This window comes from Haemorhous mexicanus, chromosome 2, assembly GCF_027477595.1.
Source record: "Haemorhous mexicanus isolate bHaeMex1 chromosome 2, bHaeMex1.pri, whole genome shotgun sequence".
Classification (NCBI taxonomy): domain Eukaryota; kingdom Metazoa; phylum Chordata; class Aves; order Passeriformes; family Fringillidae; genus Haemorhous; species Haemorhous mexicanus.
The window spans coordinates 117,758,140-117,776,171 of NC_082342.1; the positions used below are offsets into that span (position 1 = coordinate 117,758,140).

The window sequence follows — 18,032 nt, forward strand, 5'->3', positions numbered from 1 at the left end:
GCATCCAGTTAATATTGACATACAGTCCTCTCTGTCATTGTTTCAGCACAGACTGACCTCTGCTAGAATGGTTCACAGAAAATGCTCCAGAGAACAAAAAGCCTGTGTTTGACATAAAACTCAAGAAACAAATAAAAATTATTAAATGTGACTGATAATGCCATGAGCATTGCACCTGTTTTTTGGTTATTTTTGTTCTGATTCCAGCTGTCCCTTCTGAGACAGTTGGTGTGCAAATAAATCCAGCAATGTTTACTTTTCCATTCACAGGATATTTCCATCTATCATTCAGTATACAAACACAGGAACATCCTTAATATTAGACCAACAGGGGTAATATTTCTGCTTCCAGTCCTGAAATACTCTGGCAATAAAAATTTTCAAGGTGTTGGCTGTAAGGAAGCAACACACACAACTTTTATTTTCCTTTCAGTTTCCATGTGTTGAAAGACTACATTGAAAGTCAGTTTCTGCTGACAAAGAATTTGCTTTAAATTGATAAACCCTTAACAATTAATTACTGTCTTGTCAGTGCAGGATCTGGGATGGATTCAGCTCTTCAGTGTCATGCAGCCCTGGTTGTAGTCAGCAGCTTGAGCTGATAGTTGAGGTGTCAGGTTCTCACCCAGCCATGTGCATCTCTCCAGTGAAGTCCACTGGTGTTAAAAACCTGCTGGGATTACTGACATCCAGGGATGCTTCTGCTGGAAGGAAGAGACCATGCTGGGGTTTGCAGGCTCTGCAGGCAGATGGCTGGAGGAACAAAGGACAACGAGGCAGAAGAGGAGGTCAGAGAAAGTCTGACAACAGCAGCAGAGTGTAAGATACAGAGGAGAGCACACTGTGACCCTGCCAAAAAGAACAGGAAGAAAAAACCAGCCTCTATTTGAAGGTGTCATTTGTGATTAATATAGCTCTTTCTGGTTCCCACTTATTCTCTTCTTCCCTAATGAATGTTCCTGAGGTGTGACACCTCTAACCCTTTTTGGCTGACAGAAACTGCATTTATTACTCTTGTCATCCATTAATTTATCCTATAAAGTCTATGAAACAGTTTATGGGAAAAAACCTACCCAAAAGATATTTAATGTTTCCTCTACAGTCTTGCAGCAGGGGGAGTTTTGGTGCTCTTGGAACAGTCTTTGAAGACTGCACATCCTGAGGGCTTCCCCAGGTGTGACAAATACAGCTGTGCAATATTTGCTGCTGCTGCTTCTTTACTCATCAATCATCTGAGCAGCCAAATGCCACAAGAAGAAAACTTTGCCTTGTTAGCTCACATTCAGGTTATTTGTTTCAGGAGAAATTTGACAGAGGTCTGTAAAGGCATGTAAATGCATTTTTTAAAAGTATGAGGAAAAAAACTGTAAAAATACCAAATTCTAAGTCTGGAGGAGATTCACAGATACTAAAATGAGATTTGAAATTGAGTATTTTTTACCAAGTATTTACTGCAAGGCTTAAGAGAGGGAGAATCACATAGAATCTTTGTTTCATGGAGATGGTCCTATAATCTATTCTGTGCCTCCAATGCTGTGTGCAGGCATGAAGGAGGAGACAAACAAAAGACTGCACCATCACACTAGAAAGCATCACACTGAAGGTGAAGCCCACTCTCCACATTTGCACAGGTCCTTGGATTTTCTTATCTGTCCACCTGAACTGAAGCATTTTCACTGTTCCTCTGGTGGAAGGCATTATCTGAAAAATAGGAAGCCTGTTGGTTTCCTACAAAATTCCTTTTTGTACTGCTGTTCTCAGTCTAAAACGTGAAGAAGTCTTTTGCTACTTACCAAGTCCTTTCTGATGTCCCACATTCCCAAAGCCAGCTGGTCTGAGTGTCCTCAAGCATTTGTCTGAGGGGCTCACGGGTGTTTGTACTGCCCGGGAGAAGCGCACACTCCTGGCGAGTCCCAGCATCAGCACCTCTGGGAATCCTGGCGCTCTCTGGTGGAGAGAAAAGAACCGGATCCAGCAGTGAAAAAAAAAGGAAAAGGGAAAAAAAAAAAAAAAGAAAAAGAAAAAGAAAAAAAGCAGCTTGACGTGTTTTAGTTTCTAAAAACTCAGGGTATTTCACTGAAGTCTTGATCAAAATATTTTTGAAGAGCCCCAAAAATTCTTTTTCTTTTTTCCATTGCAATGCCAGGTATATTCCAAGCAAAATGTCTGTTGTTAGCCTTTGTCACTTTTGCAAAATTGTGACCACTCAGGAATAGATTAAGTACCAGATATGGAATCACAGAATGGTTTGGGTTGGAAGGGACCTTAAAAACCTTCCAGTGCCACCCCAGCCATGGGCAGGGACACCTTTCACTGTCCCAGGGTGCTCCAAGCCCAAATGTCCAACGATTCCAGGGATCCAGAGGCAGCCACAGCTTCTCTGGGCACCCTGTGGCCTCCCCACCCTCACAGGGGAGAATTTATTCCTAAAATCTCATCTAAACCTGCTGTCTTTCAGTTTGAAGCCAGATTTCAAGAAAGGGAAAAGTCTGATCCTACAGGGAAAAGCAAAATTGTTATAATAATGACACTTATAAATTATGACACTAATAAAATTAGTGGGTGGTAGCCACATAGCCACCCACACAGGTGGGCTATGGTTAATGCAAACACCATGGTGCCTTTATTTGTCTGTTTTCACACGTTGTTTTTTCCCTTATGTTCTGGTTTTGAGTTAAACCATGACCCCTTGGGAGCTGCATAATTGGTGCATGAAGGGCTTCAAAAGCAAGTACAAGTATCCAGTGTGAATCAACTTGGGTCAATTGAAATAGAATTGAAACATGGCTCTGCAGCTTTACTTTATATCTTAATACATAATTCAAAATTATGATTGGTCAAAATAAAACATTGTGACCCATCTGCTCTGAAACTTAGCCAATTTGTCAACAATTATATTCATAGTTGTAACATACAGTCATTTTTTCAGGACATTTTTAGGACCAGACCTGTATTTTAATAACAAAACCAATTTCTGATGTGATGAAACACTCAGCTCCTGGCAGTGTGTCTTCTTAAGCAATTAAGAGATGTAGGCATTTGGGCAAAGAAGAATAAAATGACCGTAAATGAATTGCAGTTTTCCTGCTATGAGGTCATGGTGGACACATTGCTTTTTCTTCTACAGAGATTGGTGTTTGGATAGAGCAGATGTCTCCTGATTTTGCAAATGAACTGAAAATAAGTAGGTTAGGTGGAGGTCTAACGATGTCATCACTGCTGAGCTTTTTCTATATGGAGCAAGACTCCTTCATTAAGAAGACAATGTTCTCTGGAAGACACGAGTTTGGAGAGTTATTCCAGATCAAGAACCAGATGTGTCCCAGCGTCCTCGTCCCCATGCCAGCTCCAGCTTATGGAAGCTTGCTTGGTGGCACATCCCTGGTGCCAGGTGTGGGGGTTTCAGTTGTGGGTTTCTCTGGGTCAGGATTGAAGGCACTTGAGACAGTAATTCGTGTTTGGACTCAATTGTTTATTATTTCTTATCAGTAAAACAGTCTCACAACCATGAGTTTGGCAGCTTTTCATTACAAGGCACAAAATGGCCAACAATCTCTTGGTCCAAGGGCTTTTAAGACCAAACTATCCAATGAAGAACTGACACCTGGATTATTTTCCCTTTTACCCCAATAACTGATCCCAAAGAGCTGCAATGGGGACTTTTCTGCCCAATTACAAAATGTCACCCAAACCCATGGAGAAGAAGGAAGAAGAAGCATGAAGAAGAAACCCAGGACCACACCCTGTGCCCTCCATCTTGCTTCCATCCACAACATACTAAAAATCCCAAAACCTCAATTTCTCATCCACACTACTCTCTATAACCTATTTCACACTTTTGTGGATTCCAGTCTATCTTGAAGTCTGGGAAACTTTCTCCATGAATGAGGGTCAAAGTCAGTGCTGCCCTGGGGGTCAGGGCACCCCAGAGCAGACAGAGAAATATTCCCACTGCCCTGGGTTTCCACAGCAGGCTGCTGAGCACCTTCCAAAGAGGCTTCTGGCCATCCCACCTGGCCCTTGCTCCAAGTCTTTGCACACCCATCACCCTCCTCCTCAGACAGCTGTCACAAAAGACTCACAAGTGGTGACTCAGATGGATGGGATGTGTCCCATGTGCTGAGCCTCACCTAGAAAGGGGCTACAGAAAACAGACTGGAGAGTCCACATGAGGGCAGGACAACATGGGGGACCAGTGTTCTGGCTTTGTGCCTCTCCTGACCCCACAACTCCTGAGCAAACCTGCCACAGCCAGCAGGAAGAAGGACAGGGCTGTTACCTGTCTCTGGGAGAAAGGCTGAAATGATGCATGTGAAAGGGGAAGTGGTCCCCTCTTCCATGAGGGGACATGCTGAGGGATCACATTTCAGGATTGAAGAATTCCAGGTCTGCTTCTGCCAGCAGAGTTGTCAGTGAGGAGTATGCAGTGGTTCCACCACAGGCTGAGGCTATAAAACCTCAATGAAGACGTTATATTACAATATAATGGTTATAGCCACCTCACAGGTAAAGGTGGCATCACACAGAGTTCTGGAATGCTGCAAAAAGCTCTGCTGGCCAAAGTGTAGTTTTGACAATCTAAGCATATTTTACACTGTTACACTCTCCTGACAAAGCCCTTATACAAACCTCATGTTAGACTGCATGAATGGCCTCTTATGGACCTTCTCTTTCTTTCATGTAGAAAGCAGACTCTGGAGCACAGAGGCAGATAATTAGTGGGGAAAGTTTGTATTGATTTTATCTCTTTTCAATGTGTTTGGTTTTGTATTTATTTTAATTTCAGTGACTGAATATACTCCTTTTTTTTGTAAACTGTTGTGTTCACAGCTTTAAAAATGAAATTTATTCAATAACTATGATTAAATTAAATAACTATGAATAACTATAAGCTATGATGCTTATTTCTGTAACATGGGACTTGGAGTAATCTCAGATCCAACACTTTCCAGTGCTGGAGTGGTTGGGGAAGCAGTGCTAATCTGAGGCATTTGAAGGTCTCTTCCAACATTGATGAATCCAGGACTTGGGGATTGCCCTGGGCCAGGTGCAGCACCTGGGCCTTGGCCTTGTTGAACCTCATGAGGTTCTCGTGGTCCCACTTGTCAAGCTTGTCCAGATCCCTGTGCACGGCCTCGTCCTTTCATGGTGCCCCTGCCCTGCTCAGCTTCCTGTCCCCTGCAAACATGCTGAGGGTGAGCTGGATCACTGTCTGTGTCATTGGGGAAGCCATGCCAGAGCCCTGGGGCCAAGGCAGAGCCCTGAGGGACACCACCCATCCCCAGCCCCTTGCCCAGCTGGTCAGAAGACCAGGAGCCCTCAGTGAGCACTTGGTGGGGGCAATGGATGTGTCAGAGACTGAGGAAGAGCAGGAATCTGATGTGGATCATGAGCTTTCCCAATGGGGAGATGTTAGGAGCTACCAAGAGATCTCTGACTGGGAAAAATCTCTTGAGCGAGAGCTCTCCCAAGGAGATGTCAGTAGCTGTGGAGAGCTCTCCAACTGGGATAAGGAGAGCAGGAACTGTCCCAGGGAGAAGCCCTTAGCTACCAAGAATTTTCCATGGGGAAGAATGCAAGGAGCAAGGGCTGTCCCAAGGAGCAGTCGGAAGCTCCCCAGAACCGTCTGTTGGCCAAGAGCTTTCCAAAGAGGAAGACTCTTTTGGCCAATGGTAGTAGACCCTGTGTGCAGTCCAGCTGGGACAATGATGGTGACAAACAACTCATTCAGGACAACTGGGAACACATGAGCATCCACAGCAATGGGGTCAAGCCCTTGCTGCAGAAGGACGTGGTACAAACTGAGCTTCTTTGAGCTGGGTGAAGAAGAAGAAGACAGGTAGCAAAGACTGAGTTTTTGCAGAAGATGGGCTCCCAGTGCCTGTCCCTCGGAGGCCTGGGTTGAGCGTGGGGCAGCTGAGCCGTGCCCCAAGTGCCGCTCTGGGCCTCGCCTCCCCACCTGGCAGCCCACGGCCTCCTCAGAGCACGGCGGCTTCTCCCGAGAAGCAGGTGCCAGAGGCAGGGACAGAGAGCCCGGTGCCTGCCCAGCTCAGCTGCTTTTTGTGCTTTTCCCAGCCGGGAGCCCCTCAGGGAGCAGCCGGCTCCCCTCAAGAAACGCCTGTCCCGCTTCAGGCGGGCGCTGCGGGCGCTGCTCCGCTGGCCCTGCCTGAGGGCACAGCCGGACAGTCAGTGCCCGCTGCCAGCGCCAGGCCCGGCCCCGCAGGGGCGGCAGGCCCGGAGCCGGCCCGGCTGGCCCGGAGCCGGCCCGGCCTCCTGAGGGAGCCACACGGGGCTGCCTCTGTCTGGGCGTGTCCTCCAGGCTCGGCAATCCCCGGCTGCTTTGCTTCCTCCCGGGGCATCTCCCCAAGGCCAAAAGTTACTGTGTGGCCGGCGCCAAAGCAGCAGCCATGGGGGACTGTTGGTGCCGGGTGGCTCAGGTGAATGCCAGAGAATCATCAAGGTGGGAAGAGACCTTGATGGTCGTGCAGTCCCACCGACACCCCACACTGCCATCATCACCCCAAAACCATTCCCCAGGTGCCACATCTAGACAACTCTTCTACACTTCCAGAGACAGCGACTCCACCACCTCCCTGGGCAACTTCTTCCAGTACCTGACCACTGTGTCAGGGAAAACTTGTTCTAATATTTAATCTGAACCTCTCCGGGTGGAATGGAAGGCTGTTTTCTCTCATCCTGAAAGGATTACATGCTGGTCCTTTGGGATTATGCCCATGAGGAATAGGCACACACAGGAGGTGCTTCTCCAAGGACATCGCTGCAGGACTGCAACACAAATGATTCTTCCAAAAGAGTGAAGGTTGAATTTAAGAAACGGTACTAGCAAGAAAAAAGGACCACAACCTCCCCATTCACATAAAACCAAAAGAAAAATCAAAAAACCCAAAACAAAACAAATTAATAAGAATAAAAGTAAGAATAAGAAAATGATGCAGAACTATTAGTAGTAAATAAGAACAAGAAAAGGAATAAGAATAGTAAGTTGAACGAGAATTATGAGAATAAGAAGATAAGAAGAAATAGTAGTAGTAATAGTAATAATAAGAAAAACAAAAATAGTAAGAAAAAGAATAAGAAAAATAAATAGTAGTAGTAGTAGTAGTAGTAGTAAATAATAGTAATAACAAGAAGAAGATGAAACAGTTGCAGAAGTAAATAATACTATCAAATTAAAATAAACATCCACACAGCCACAGAATGAAGGGAAGGACCTTAAGGTCCTCTAGTTCCAACTAGCTATCTTCTGCTGTCTCTCTGAGACCTCTAGCTTAATTATTTCTACTGCTCTACCTCCCCTTTCTTGTCACATAAAATCCATGTTAAATAAAATCTGTATGTTGTCCTCATATGGTCTCTTTTGCACCTGCATTTGGGCAGAGGCCTCTTTCCCTCATGGGTTTGTAACACCTGCTCAGGGTCCCTTCAGGGTCCCTTCCAGCCACCAGCATTCCAGGATTCTGTCAGCTCCTCACTATCCTCTTCTTGCCTCTGCTTTGAGCTGGGAATGTGCTTGAAATTTGCTATCTGCTCTGGGAGCCCATGTGGCTTTGGGACTTTGTCACCTGCACCTGCACAGCTCCCTCGAGAGGCAGGGCAGAACCAGCACCCTGAGGGCCTTGGGAATTCCCCTCTGTGGTCCATGGCACACACTGCAATGGTCTGGAATTCCAGTTTCCAGCAGAGAAAAGATGTTTCTACCCTTTAAGGCAAAGCTCTGAAGGGGCTGAAAGCCAAGTGGAGCAAGATCTTGCAATGACATTGCATGACCAGGTTTCATAACTTAATCAAGGGTTGTTTTAGCATGTGGATTGGGAAAAAAATTAGGCAGGGGTCTTTGGCTGGGAGTTGCCGCAGGTAAAGAGAGACAGTTTGAAAGAAACAGAGCAGGCACCTGCCCCATACCCACACCGAACCCCTCTACCTCTGGGAAACTGGGTCCCCCCCTCCGGGTCCCCCCCACCCTCCGAGGTACCGGACACCCACTCCAAGCCGTTCTACCTCCGGGCGCCCGTCCCAAGTCCTTTTATCTCGGGGACTCCGGGGGCCCCCCATGAACTCCTCTACCTTCGGGGGCACAGAGAACTCACCCTGGGCCCCTTTACTCCGGGGTACCAGGAGCACATCACGAGCTTGTCGTATCCCCAGGGGCTCATCCCAAGCCCCTCTGACCCAAGGGAGCACCAGGTGCCCACCCCAAGCCCGTCTCCCCCCTTCTGTCCCTGGGCCAACGGGCACCCACCACCTCCGCGCTGTAGGGCACGGCGGGCCGCGTTCGCCGCCTGGCAACCGCCCCCGCTGGACAGCAGCCAGAGCCGGCGCCGGGCCGTGCCTGCGGCCGAGGCCGGGCCCCTCTCCACCGCCCCGGGGCGGGGACTGCGCCGTGGGCGGGCGGGGCAGCGCGGCACGTCCCAGGGCAGCGCCGGTCCCTGCGCCGGCGCCCGCGGGTCGAGCGAGCGCTGTGCGGGGCTGCGGCCGCCGCTCCCCGCCGGGCGCGCCTTGGACGGGTCCGGAGTCGCGGCCCCATTATGGTCAGCCATGGCGTGGCTGCCGGGCGGGCTGGCCGAGCTGCGCTGGGGCGCACTGGTCGCCCTCTTCGTGGCGGCACTAGCCACGCTGGCCGTGTACCTGGTGCAGTACGCGCTGCTGGCGCTGCGGAGGGGCCGCCCGCCGCCGGCCCCCGCTGCCCCGGAGCAGCGGGACGAGCTGCTGGAGGAGGGCGGCTCGGTGCTGGCCTGGGCGCTGTCGCGGGGCAGCTGGAGGCGGCAGTGGCGGCGGGCCTGGGTGGCGGCGCTCCGAGCCGAGGCGGCGGAGCGGGCGGTGAGTGCCGGGATGCAGGTGATGGATGGGCGGCGGGACGGAGGAAGGGAAGGGACGGGGGATGGCCGGCGGCGGCTCCCCCGCGCCCGCCGGGACGGGGCCGGCGCCTCCCGGCCGTGGGGCATCGCTCCGGGACGCGGCTCCGGGCGCTTCCCGCTGCGAGGAGCGGCGGTAGGGACGCCGAGACTTGCTGCAGGGATGTACCGGGTGTGTTCCTGACCCTCCGTGTGTGTGTTTGTATCTTTACACGTGTGCGTTCGGTGGCTCCTTGGCAGGGATTGCAGGAGGGAGCCGGCCGGAGGCGCGGAGTGGGCGCACGCGTGGGAACAGGGAAGGATGGGGAGGAAGGAAAGCCCCGACCCCCGCAGCCCCTGGCAGGGGTTCGCTCTGCCGATAACATTGTTCGGGCGTGGGGAGGAGGAAACAATGGAAACTTCCTGGCCTGGGCCTGGGGCCCGTCCTTCGGCAAATAATTCCCAGAGCTGGTCTTCCCCGGCATGCCTCAGGCCCTGCTGTGTGTGGTGTAACTCCAGGGGCTGGTGGCCTCCGAGCCCGCTGGACGGTGGATGGGATGCTCAGGGTTTGGTCAGGTTGCCTGTACCCCGGGTCGGGGAGGATGCACAAAACGCGGTGTTTATTCCCATGCCAACCTGCCCTTCCTGGAAAAGGCGCAGTGTGGCATCCTGCGCGTTGGTGTGTGATGGTATGCCCGCTGAGGTGAGGAGGTTAGGTGAGGCTGTGGCAAGCTGATTTCCTTGGCCTGAGGACTGAACCCTTGTCGTGTCAGTGCAAAATGCTGAGGATAAACTCTAGGAAGTAGCGTGTCCCCAGCTCTCTGTATTTGCGTGCGTCCTAGACTGAAGAGGTTCCTTCTTACATGTCAGAGCAGGCTGGGGAAGAAGGAAGAGTGGGGCAACATGTGTGTGTGAAAGATAAGGAATAAAAATGAACCCTTCCCAAGTATCATTGTAAGTTGGGCAGTAGAAAGAAAATATTTTGTGTGCCATTTCAAATCGTGCAGTGCGGTTGAGAAAAGGGTGGGCTGTGCTAAGAAATGAAGGCTGGTTTGCCCTGCACTTGTGGAAGAAAAGGGTCCAGACAGCTTTAGCTCAGGTGCTGGGAACCGAAAGTAACCAGACGCAAGTGACAGCTTCCTGTCCCCGAGCAGAGGGCAAAGCCCCTTGAAGGGACAGGGACAGGCACACCCTCCCTGCCCAGGTGAGCAGCTGGAGCCGGGAGTTCAGCGCCTGGCACTGCAGCGTGGCATTGCTCCCGCTGTCAGCCTCCCAAAACAATGTCAGCAGCACAAAGCTAATGAAATTCCTGCGTGCAAAACAACCTGGGGTGATGAGGGAAGCGGGGCTGAGTGCTCCGTGTGGGTAGCAGGTGAAGAATGCAGTGCTGATGCTTCTGAAAGTATGACCTCAGTGCCCAAAGGCTTCCTTGCCTTGCTGTCTGTGTGAAGACTGAGTGGCTGTCATCACTGTCTGCCTCCACTGATGAGGAGGGCTGGGCAGGGGAAGGCTTCTTTCCTCACCTCTGCAAGATGATATTTGGGGTTTCTTAGTTTTGGCATAGCCTACTGCAGCCCTGTTAGTGGGCCAAATCAAACACGCCTTTTCAAACTGCAGCACTGATAAATCTTTGCTGAAGAACAGCAGTTTTGCTGGACCCTGTTGTTGTTCATGGACTTGGCTCAGCTCTGTGTACCTTGATATTCTACTACAGGGAAAGATGAGTTGTGATTAGGCCCATAGTTATGTTCTAAGTATATGTTTTCAGGCTCTACCCTGTATTATGTAGTGAGGTGTCACGCAATTAATACATGGAAGTTTTGACATACATTTGCAATTCCAGGAACTTGACTGGCTGTGCATTTTTATCACTTGTTTTCAAGTGATGGGTTCGTCACCTAACAATGCTTCTTTTTTTTCTTGTTAGGATTCTCAGTTGCTCACGTTTGAGGAAGATGACCCAGCAGAACCACTTGAGCTAGCAGTTAAAGAAGTTACCAGTGTTGTAAAGTCAGCTGGTGAGAAGGTAAACTTTGGATTTGTTGCCTTTCAGTGTACTTTGGGTCAGGAAATGTTTTATTAGTGTGAGTGGAAAATGTATTTGTCAATAGATCTGTACTGCTGACCTGTGTTTGTCGAGGCAGGTAAGAGGCTGCCTCTCTAAAGAACCTGTGCAAACTGTCTGCATTGATTCACTTCTTTTGCATGTTGTGAGCAGAATGTGCTCCAGGGCTTCCACCAAAAGCACAATAACCAGGGTTATGCCAAGTTTATAGCTACACCCTCAGTGAGCTCATGGAGCAGCCCTCTCCTCCACCTCCACGGTCCTGATGCTGGTTCCCCATCCTATTGCTGAAGTGTGCAGTGGGAACTGCATTGAGAAGAAAGAAATTTCTCTCCTGGGACTGGCAAACATCTTTGTCTGCCTCTTGCTGTTTGTGTGGCTGATGACAGGTTTGCTTCCTAAGTGGGAGCTGAATAAGGATCAGTGGAACAGGTGCAGAGTCCTGAGGGTGAAGTCTTCACTCCGCTGGTCCTTGTATTCAGTGAGGAGCAAGAGATTTCTTTCCTCCTCTCCCACTGCAAACACTGGGAGGTGGTTCAGTGCCTGTGAAATTCAAATAAGGCATAACGTGGCTCTTGGAACAGTAAAAATGCTTTAAAAGGGGAAAAAAACCCTATATATGTTGATTAGCAATGATAGCTCCTACATTTCTGTCCTAGTGACTGGTTACATTAGGCACCTGCATCAAATTAGTCTAATGCTTTTCTTTTAGTTTTGGTTTGTTATTTTGCTTTGCTCATCTGATTTAGATGCTAAGCAGCTCTACTATGATTCCTTTGAAAACTATGCATGCTTATCTGCCTGATACACAACTTAGAGGCACACCCTGACTGGTGGCAGCTGGGGATTGTTAACATGTAAAGCTGTTTGTGTACTTATTCTCTCCCTTTTTTAAAAATTTTTTTTCAGTACCCTGAAATAAATGGGTAATAAAATCCCTTCCCCAGCAGTGGGGCTGGAGAGACTTGACTTGGTAGGGCTGTAGGGTTGGCACAAGTGTTACTCTGTGCCACTGGAAGATGCCAGGATGGGAAATTTTAAGGAGAGGGCACTGCTAGGTCTGAAAGTGATGTGCTGTGTCATGTGTGAATCCAGGACCCCAGGGAGAGCTGCTGCAAATAACAGCACAAAAATCTGCTGTCTTGCAGTGCAGTGTCTAAAATGTTGCTGGAAGGGACAGGCAGGGCTGGGTTGAGCCATTCCAACATCTTAATCGAGGTGTTACACTGCAGACAGAAATCTGATGTGCTTTCAAAACAGCTTAGACTGATTTTTTAGCACATTTCAAAATTTATTGGGATAAAAAAGGTTTGTTTTCATACACTGGGTTCTTCTGAACTCTGCCAAAACCCATTTCAGTAGTCTTGTGCACAGCTGCTGGAAAAAGTTCTCTGAATCATTCTTACTCCTTCACTTAAGGTACAACCTGAATATTTATTTGAATTACAGGGTATAATAACCTTAGGGTGGCAGTCTGGTAGCTACTTTTCCTTCTTCTTTAAATGCATACTTTTCTCTAAACACCTCAGGAGTTCTCTTATATGATAATTCTGTCTTGTATTTCCTGAGGTAATACCAAGGGTGTTTGGTTTTTTGGGGTTTTTTTTGATGTTTTCTTTTTTCCCCCATCCTCCTCAAACTCTCAATGTTTGCATGTGAAAGCGAAATCTCTCTCTGCAGCTTGCCCAGACTCCAAGTTCTGACAGAAATTGGTGTGTGCTGCACAGTGCAGTGCTGCAGACATGGCTGGAATGCTGCTGCTTCTCAGCTTGGCCCAAGCTGTGGTGACAGGAACAGAGCTGCTCTGTGGCTGGAGGTTACACCACACTGCCCCTTGATAAAGCCTTATTTATGTGTTGCCTTCACCCCAATTTTGGGTCAGGGCCTAAATATATAGAATGAAGTGGCCTGTTTTCATTGTGTGGTATTGGTTGTTTTGTTTTGATAAAGTAAGCATTAAAAATATTCTTAGTCTTAGCAATTTCTGCCAGCCTTTCCATTAGTGCAGTCTATTTCCAGAGGACTTGAACTTCACAACAGAAACAGCAACAAAAAAGGCAATGAAAAAGAGGATTCTCTTGCTGAGGACTTGGCACAGAGGGTTTGGATGGAGCAGGCTATGACAGAAGTCTCCCTTATTTTTGTGCTTCATACTCAAATGGAAAGGGGCAAAATTCCTTCAGAGTGCCATTCCTTTAATGTCACTGCTGCATTCCTAACTGGGACCATTCCTGGTGTTTATTTCTGATTATTTTGGTGGAGTGAATGATCCTGACTGTGATGTACAGTTCCTGTTGTCTTTTAACTCCCCATTTTGCTTCAAAAGCCATCCCAGATCTTTGCTGCTTTAATGACTGGGGTTTTTTTACAAGCCTTGATGGAATTATAGCCCATGGAGATTTTTTCCTTTGCTTTTTTTAGTTTTTGCACTAATATAATCCTTTCTTCTAAATATGTTTACTCTTCTTTCGTGGTGCTTGCTGTCAGTAAATGTATTATGAAGGGATTATATTTCCTTCCAGCTTTTGTTTAGCTTGCCTGCATAAGTTGCTCCTTAAATCTCCTTTTACTATGCTGTCCTGTCTCCTGAGTCTCTCCTATGCACCCATTCTCAGCAGCAGCTCCAATGAAATCCATGTTTTTGAACTTGATGGCTGAAGGGCCACACAGCCCTACAGGTAAGGTCTCACAATGTAAGGAGGCAGCTTCTTTTTGGCTCTGGAAGTACTTTCCTGAGGGGTTTTGGGCTCCAATCTGCCTCTCCTGTGGCTGCTTCACGCTATGAGTGCCTTCCTGCATCAAGGTCTCTCTCCCTGTGGTGCTGTCCTGATAATAAACTGTCCTTTGTGTTGGAGTTGTTAATTCTTAGACACACACCCTCTATGTATTTTGTATTGCATTCCTCTCCTGCTTTTCAAGGTCTTTCAGCTTTCCTGTGTGATGACCTAATCTTCCTTTGTGTTGCTGCTTCCCAGCTTGCTTTCTTGAGCATCACATTTTCTTTCAGGGTTCTCCTGAGGTATTTTGGACTTTCAACTGTATGATAGGTTTGGTGCCTGAAAGAATCTTTGGTCACCTGTTTCCAGCTTTCACCTCTCTGCTCACTGTACTGTCCTCTCCCTTTCAAACATCCCTTAATGGGGGAGTGATGGAGTAAAAGCTTAATTGTTAGTGGGGTGAGCCTACAGAAGTAAACAGGACAACATTATGATCTAACCTTCTTCAGAACTGAGTGCCTGGTCAGGGGAGGACATCACTGTGAGGTTTGTTTCCTTCACTGGAGGTGATCCTGTGTAGAAAAAGAACAAAAACAAACAAACAAAAAACCCCCCAAAAAACCCAAAACCTAAAAAACCCCACCAAAACCCAAACTTCTAAGCTTTTTTCTTTAAAAAAAAAAAAAAAATTCTCACTCCATCAACAAAAAACACATTCCTACAATCCTGGATTTGGCTCTGTCTTCCAGCTGCTGCTGCAGGTGTGTGTGAAGCTCCTTCAGGCTTGTGCCACATCTGCCAGCTTGGCACAGGGATCAGGGAAGCCTCAGCACCTCAAACTGTCTCTGCAAGTGAATTTCTGTCCAAGCTACCACAGCACAAACTGGCAAACCTCTCCTGGAGTTTTCTGTCTCCTCTTGGTCTCTGTGTCTTCAGCTGTGCTGTGTCTCAGATGGTTTGGAAAGGCTTGCATGATAGTTAGGCCAAACTAGCAATTCTAGTTCTGGTATTGATTTATATTCCCCTTTCTGAAATATAAGTACTACTTCCTGTCTTTGCACTGTTTAATGTTCATTTGAAATTATTAGGTGGATTGAAAATCCTTCCTGTCCTGTCTCCTTGTACTCTCTGCTTGTTTATTTCATTCCCTCACTCCCTATTTTTTCCACCTATTTGAATTTGAATGTGTTGGTCTCAAAGGAGTGGATAAATTCACATGTTCCATCAACTTCTGCTTTGTTTCTGTTGCTGACATGGAAACTCTCTCTCCTGCACTGAGTCCATCCCTCACCCTGCCTTCACCGTGCTGTTTACCAACATTTGGAAAACTGGTCTGAGGTTTTCACTGTATTTACAGGCAAATGTTTCAGTTTGATACTGGCTCCTAAAAATCCATACCTGCCTGTGCCTGGGTTAGACATTGCATTTGTCATCTCCCCTTCATTTGCCCTCGTCATTTGGTCAGTTGTTTGGGTAAAGGAGTGAAGAAGAAGCTGGAAAAACCCCCTCAAGAAATGAAGGAATTGGCTCTGGTAACCAGGAAGATCATGTAATTCTTCTGAACAGCTGAGTGCTAATGACTGTCAAAAGGCAGAAATTTTTGACTTGAAAAATTTTCTTGTGATGAGGTTTTCAGCTGAGCACACAAACTGTCTGTGTGGCCATTGACAAGATAAGTTTTCCCTGCCAAAAAGAAGAGCCTTGTCATAGTAGAGCCCTGTGAGACAGATGGGAAACTGTGAGGGTCCTAAATCTTACAGTGAGATCAAGGCAACTTTCACTGTGTGGCTGCCTCATGGTTAATTCTGATTCTCTTGTGAAAATGTTAAATATTTGTATTACTTAGATACTACTGAGTAACCTCAAGTAACCTGCTCTTTCTGGAAGTAAATGCCAAGTGCAGTAAAAATAATTTCCTTCTAGAAAACAAACAAAAAAGGCAATCAAGGCCTGTACTGCTGGGGGTTTTACAAACACATGTGATGTGGTCAGGGCCTGGGGAAGGTGAGGGAAATGTTCCCCATCAGGGCTGTCAGAACTTCCCCCTGAAGTCACAGCCAACCTGCTGCTGCACTTGGGGAGGGAAGAGTAAAGAAAAGGGAGCATGTAATGCACAAATTAATGGGGTGCCATTGCCAAAACTGAAACCTCAAGGCAAGAAGGCACCATGTGTGAGGAGCAGGGGCACCATGGTGCTTCTTGAGAAGAAGCAGCTTCTGCTGCTACTTCAGGAAGGGAAAAACAGGTTTTGAACCTGGTCCAGAGGAACTGCCAAGGGAAAAATCTGGATATAGAGGGGAAGGGCATAGCAGGGGAAGGGTTTTAATAGCTGTGAGTACACAAGTTTGGACACTTGACTGTCTCAGAAAAACAGTCTTGCTCAACCCGCAGTGCTTTTTCAGTCTCCTTTGTTCCTGCAGTTGCTTATCTGGAAGAGAATTGCTTTTAGGATAATTGTACTCAGAGTTTTAGATATGTGTGAGCAGGTTGTGTCACAGCATCTGCAGCTCTAGTGGAGCTGGGTGCCAGCATTTTCCATGTGGGGACCTGAGCCCAGCCAGGTATGGGAGTTTTGGCCACTGCAGCTCATCCCATGATGAGGATGTCAGGTCAGGGATGAAGAGGAGAGGCTGGAAACAGCAGGAATAACCCTGGCAGTGGGTGATTAAGTACCAGCTGTGCATGAGGAGGGGTGGCAGAGGACTAAGGAGGAGCAGAGACACAAAGATACCTGAGGAAGGGCTCGGAACTCCTTCCATGGGAGAAGCCCAAAGCACGTGGAGAGAAGGGTGTTTGTGCCAGGGGAGGCACTGGAGGGAGAAAATACCTTGATATTGGTTTATTTGTGCTGCTACTTCACCTCAACCTGTTTCTGCTAATTTAGGAGATGTGTCTTGCCCAGAGGGAGGATCACACGAGGGAGCTGGGGGGTGACCCCTCTGGGAGCTCAGAATCAGCTGATCCCAGCTGCTATGCAGGGCTTGGTTTTTAAAGAACAGTTTTTTACAAAAGTGACAGGTTTTCTAGACTCTAAAACACAACGGGTTGATAACTGGGGATGTCTCTGGTAAGGGGAGTGGGAGAGAGAACAAGGAATACAAATGAAATAGAAGGAGGACTTTCTTCCTATCAGTCCAGGTTCTTCTGTTTTCTTGTGGACACCTATCCTTCCTCTCTCTCCCCCTGCCAACCAGAAAGGGCTGTTTTGCCTGGCCCTCCCTTCTCTAGCTTTTCATCTGTGCAGAGAAAATGAATTTGAAGAAGCAGGTTGGAACAAGGCAGGGGAAAAGGAGCAGAGCACGGGAAGCTTCAGTGTTTTTCTTTGTGTGCCTGCCATGGGGGAAGTGGCCTACATATTTCTGCTTGGGTCTATCAAAATCATCTGCTACACTTCTAAAGGAATGTCACTCAGCAAGGGAAGCAGCAGTTGCGTCTCTTTAATCACCTTTTCACCACTTGTGGCAGCATCGGAGATGAAAACAAAGCTGCTTTCTCTTCAAATTCTAGCCCAGAATTCTGCTTCTCTCAGTATTCTGACTCCATCATCCATCCTGCTCCCAGAACAAAGGGATTCACTTGACATAAATACATATTATATTCCATTTATAAACATGGAACCACTCCTTTTGATGATTGGATTAAAAGTTGACAGGTGGCTGTATGTGAGTACCACAATTTTTTTTAGTAAAAGTGAGGGCACAAGGGGAGTAGGGCTTAGTAGATGTCATTGGCAGAAAATAAATTAATCAAGGAGACTAAAAGTCCAAACTTCACTGGTCTGGGCTTTGAAATGAAAGGTAAAAATACATTTAAAAAAAAAAAAGATTTAGCATCTCTTGACAAAACGCAGAAAGAAAAATGAAAGTTCTGTCACCTGCAGTGTCTGTTTCCATCCTTAACTTGGAATTAAACTTGATTAAGAAATAAGTGGCACATGAACTCATTTGCCAACTCTCTGGCCACACTTTTATTTCTTTTAAAAACATTAATCAACCGCATACCTGGCAACCTTGGCTCTTGGACATCCAGAAATTCCAGATGAATGGCTCTGCATTGCATGTACAGCAAGTCCAACTTGTTCTGAATGTATTGAACTTCCTATAAATGGGTGGAAAAAACATGTATGGATGATAAAACACTGCATTTAGGATATGGAAGTGGCAGCAGTCTTTGCATCAGACCTGTCCTTTTTCCTCCTCTTTCCTCAAGAAAGAGGGAAGAACCTTTTCAAAGTATTTAAAGAGTCACCGTGTCAATCCATTACTTTGAATGAAAGGAGCGATTCTGTGTTTCATCTCAGCTACAAGTAAAACAAGCAGCTGGAGGTAGCTGGGCTCTTTGTTCTTGTTAGCTATTAAAAATCCTCTCTATTTTACCATAATACTGGGTGTTGGTGTT

The 18,032-nt window shown here is 47.4% G+C and overlaps 1 protein-coding gene and 1 long non-coding RNA gene across 3 annotated transcripts in view; one reads left to right on the plus strand and one right to left on the minus strand.

Annotated features, from left to right (window-relative positions):
* Positions 1 to 388: 388 nt before the first annotated feature.
* Positions 389 to 1,963, minus strand: LOC132324094 (uncharacterized). The gene is made up of 2 exons (XR_009485516.1): positions 1,794 to 1,963; positions 389 to 753 (listed from the first exon to the last, which is right to left on the minus strand). It is a non-coding gene; the product is annotated as an uncharacterized LOC132324094 (long non-coding RNA).
* Positions 1,964 to 8,443: 6,480 nt separating this feature from the next.
* The window catches only part of C2CD2 (C2 calcium dependent domain containing 2), a 39,459-nt gene continuing 29,870 nt past the window's right edge, over positions 8,444 to 18,032 (plus strand). The window contains exons 1-2 of one of the 2 annotated variants that reach the window (XM_059840088.1): positions 8,444 to 8,838; positions 10,780 to 10,878. In XM_059840088.1, coding sequence (XP_059696071.1) covers positions 8,557 to 8,838; positions 10,780 to 10,878 — 381 coding nt within the window. In that variant the 5' untranslated portion in view covers positions 8,444 to 8,556. The remainder of the gene's footprint in view (positions 8,839 to 10,779; positions 10,879 to 18,032) is intronic. The other variant, XM_059840087.1, reaches the window with a different exon arrangement.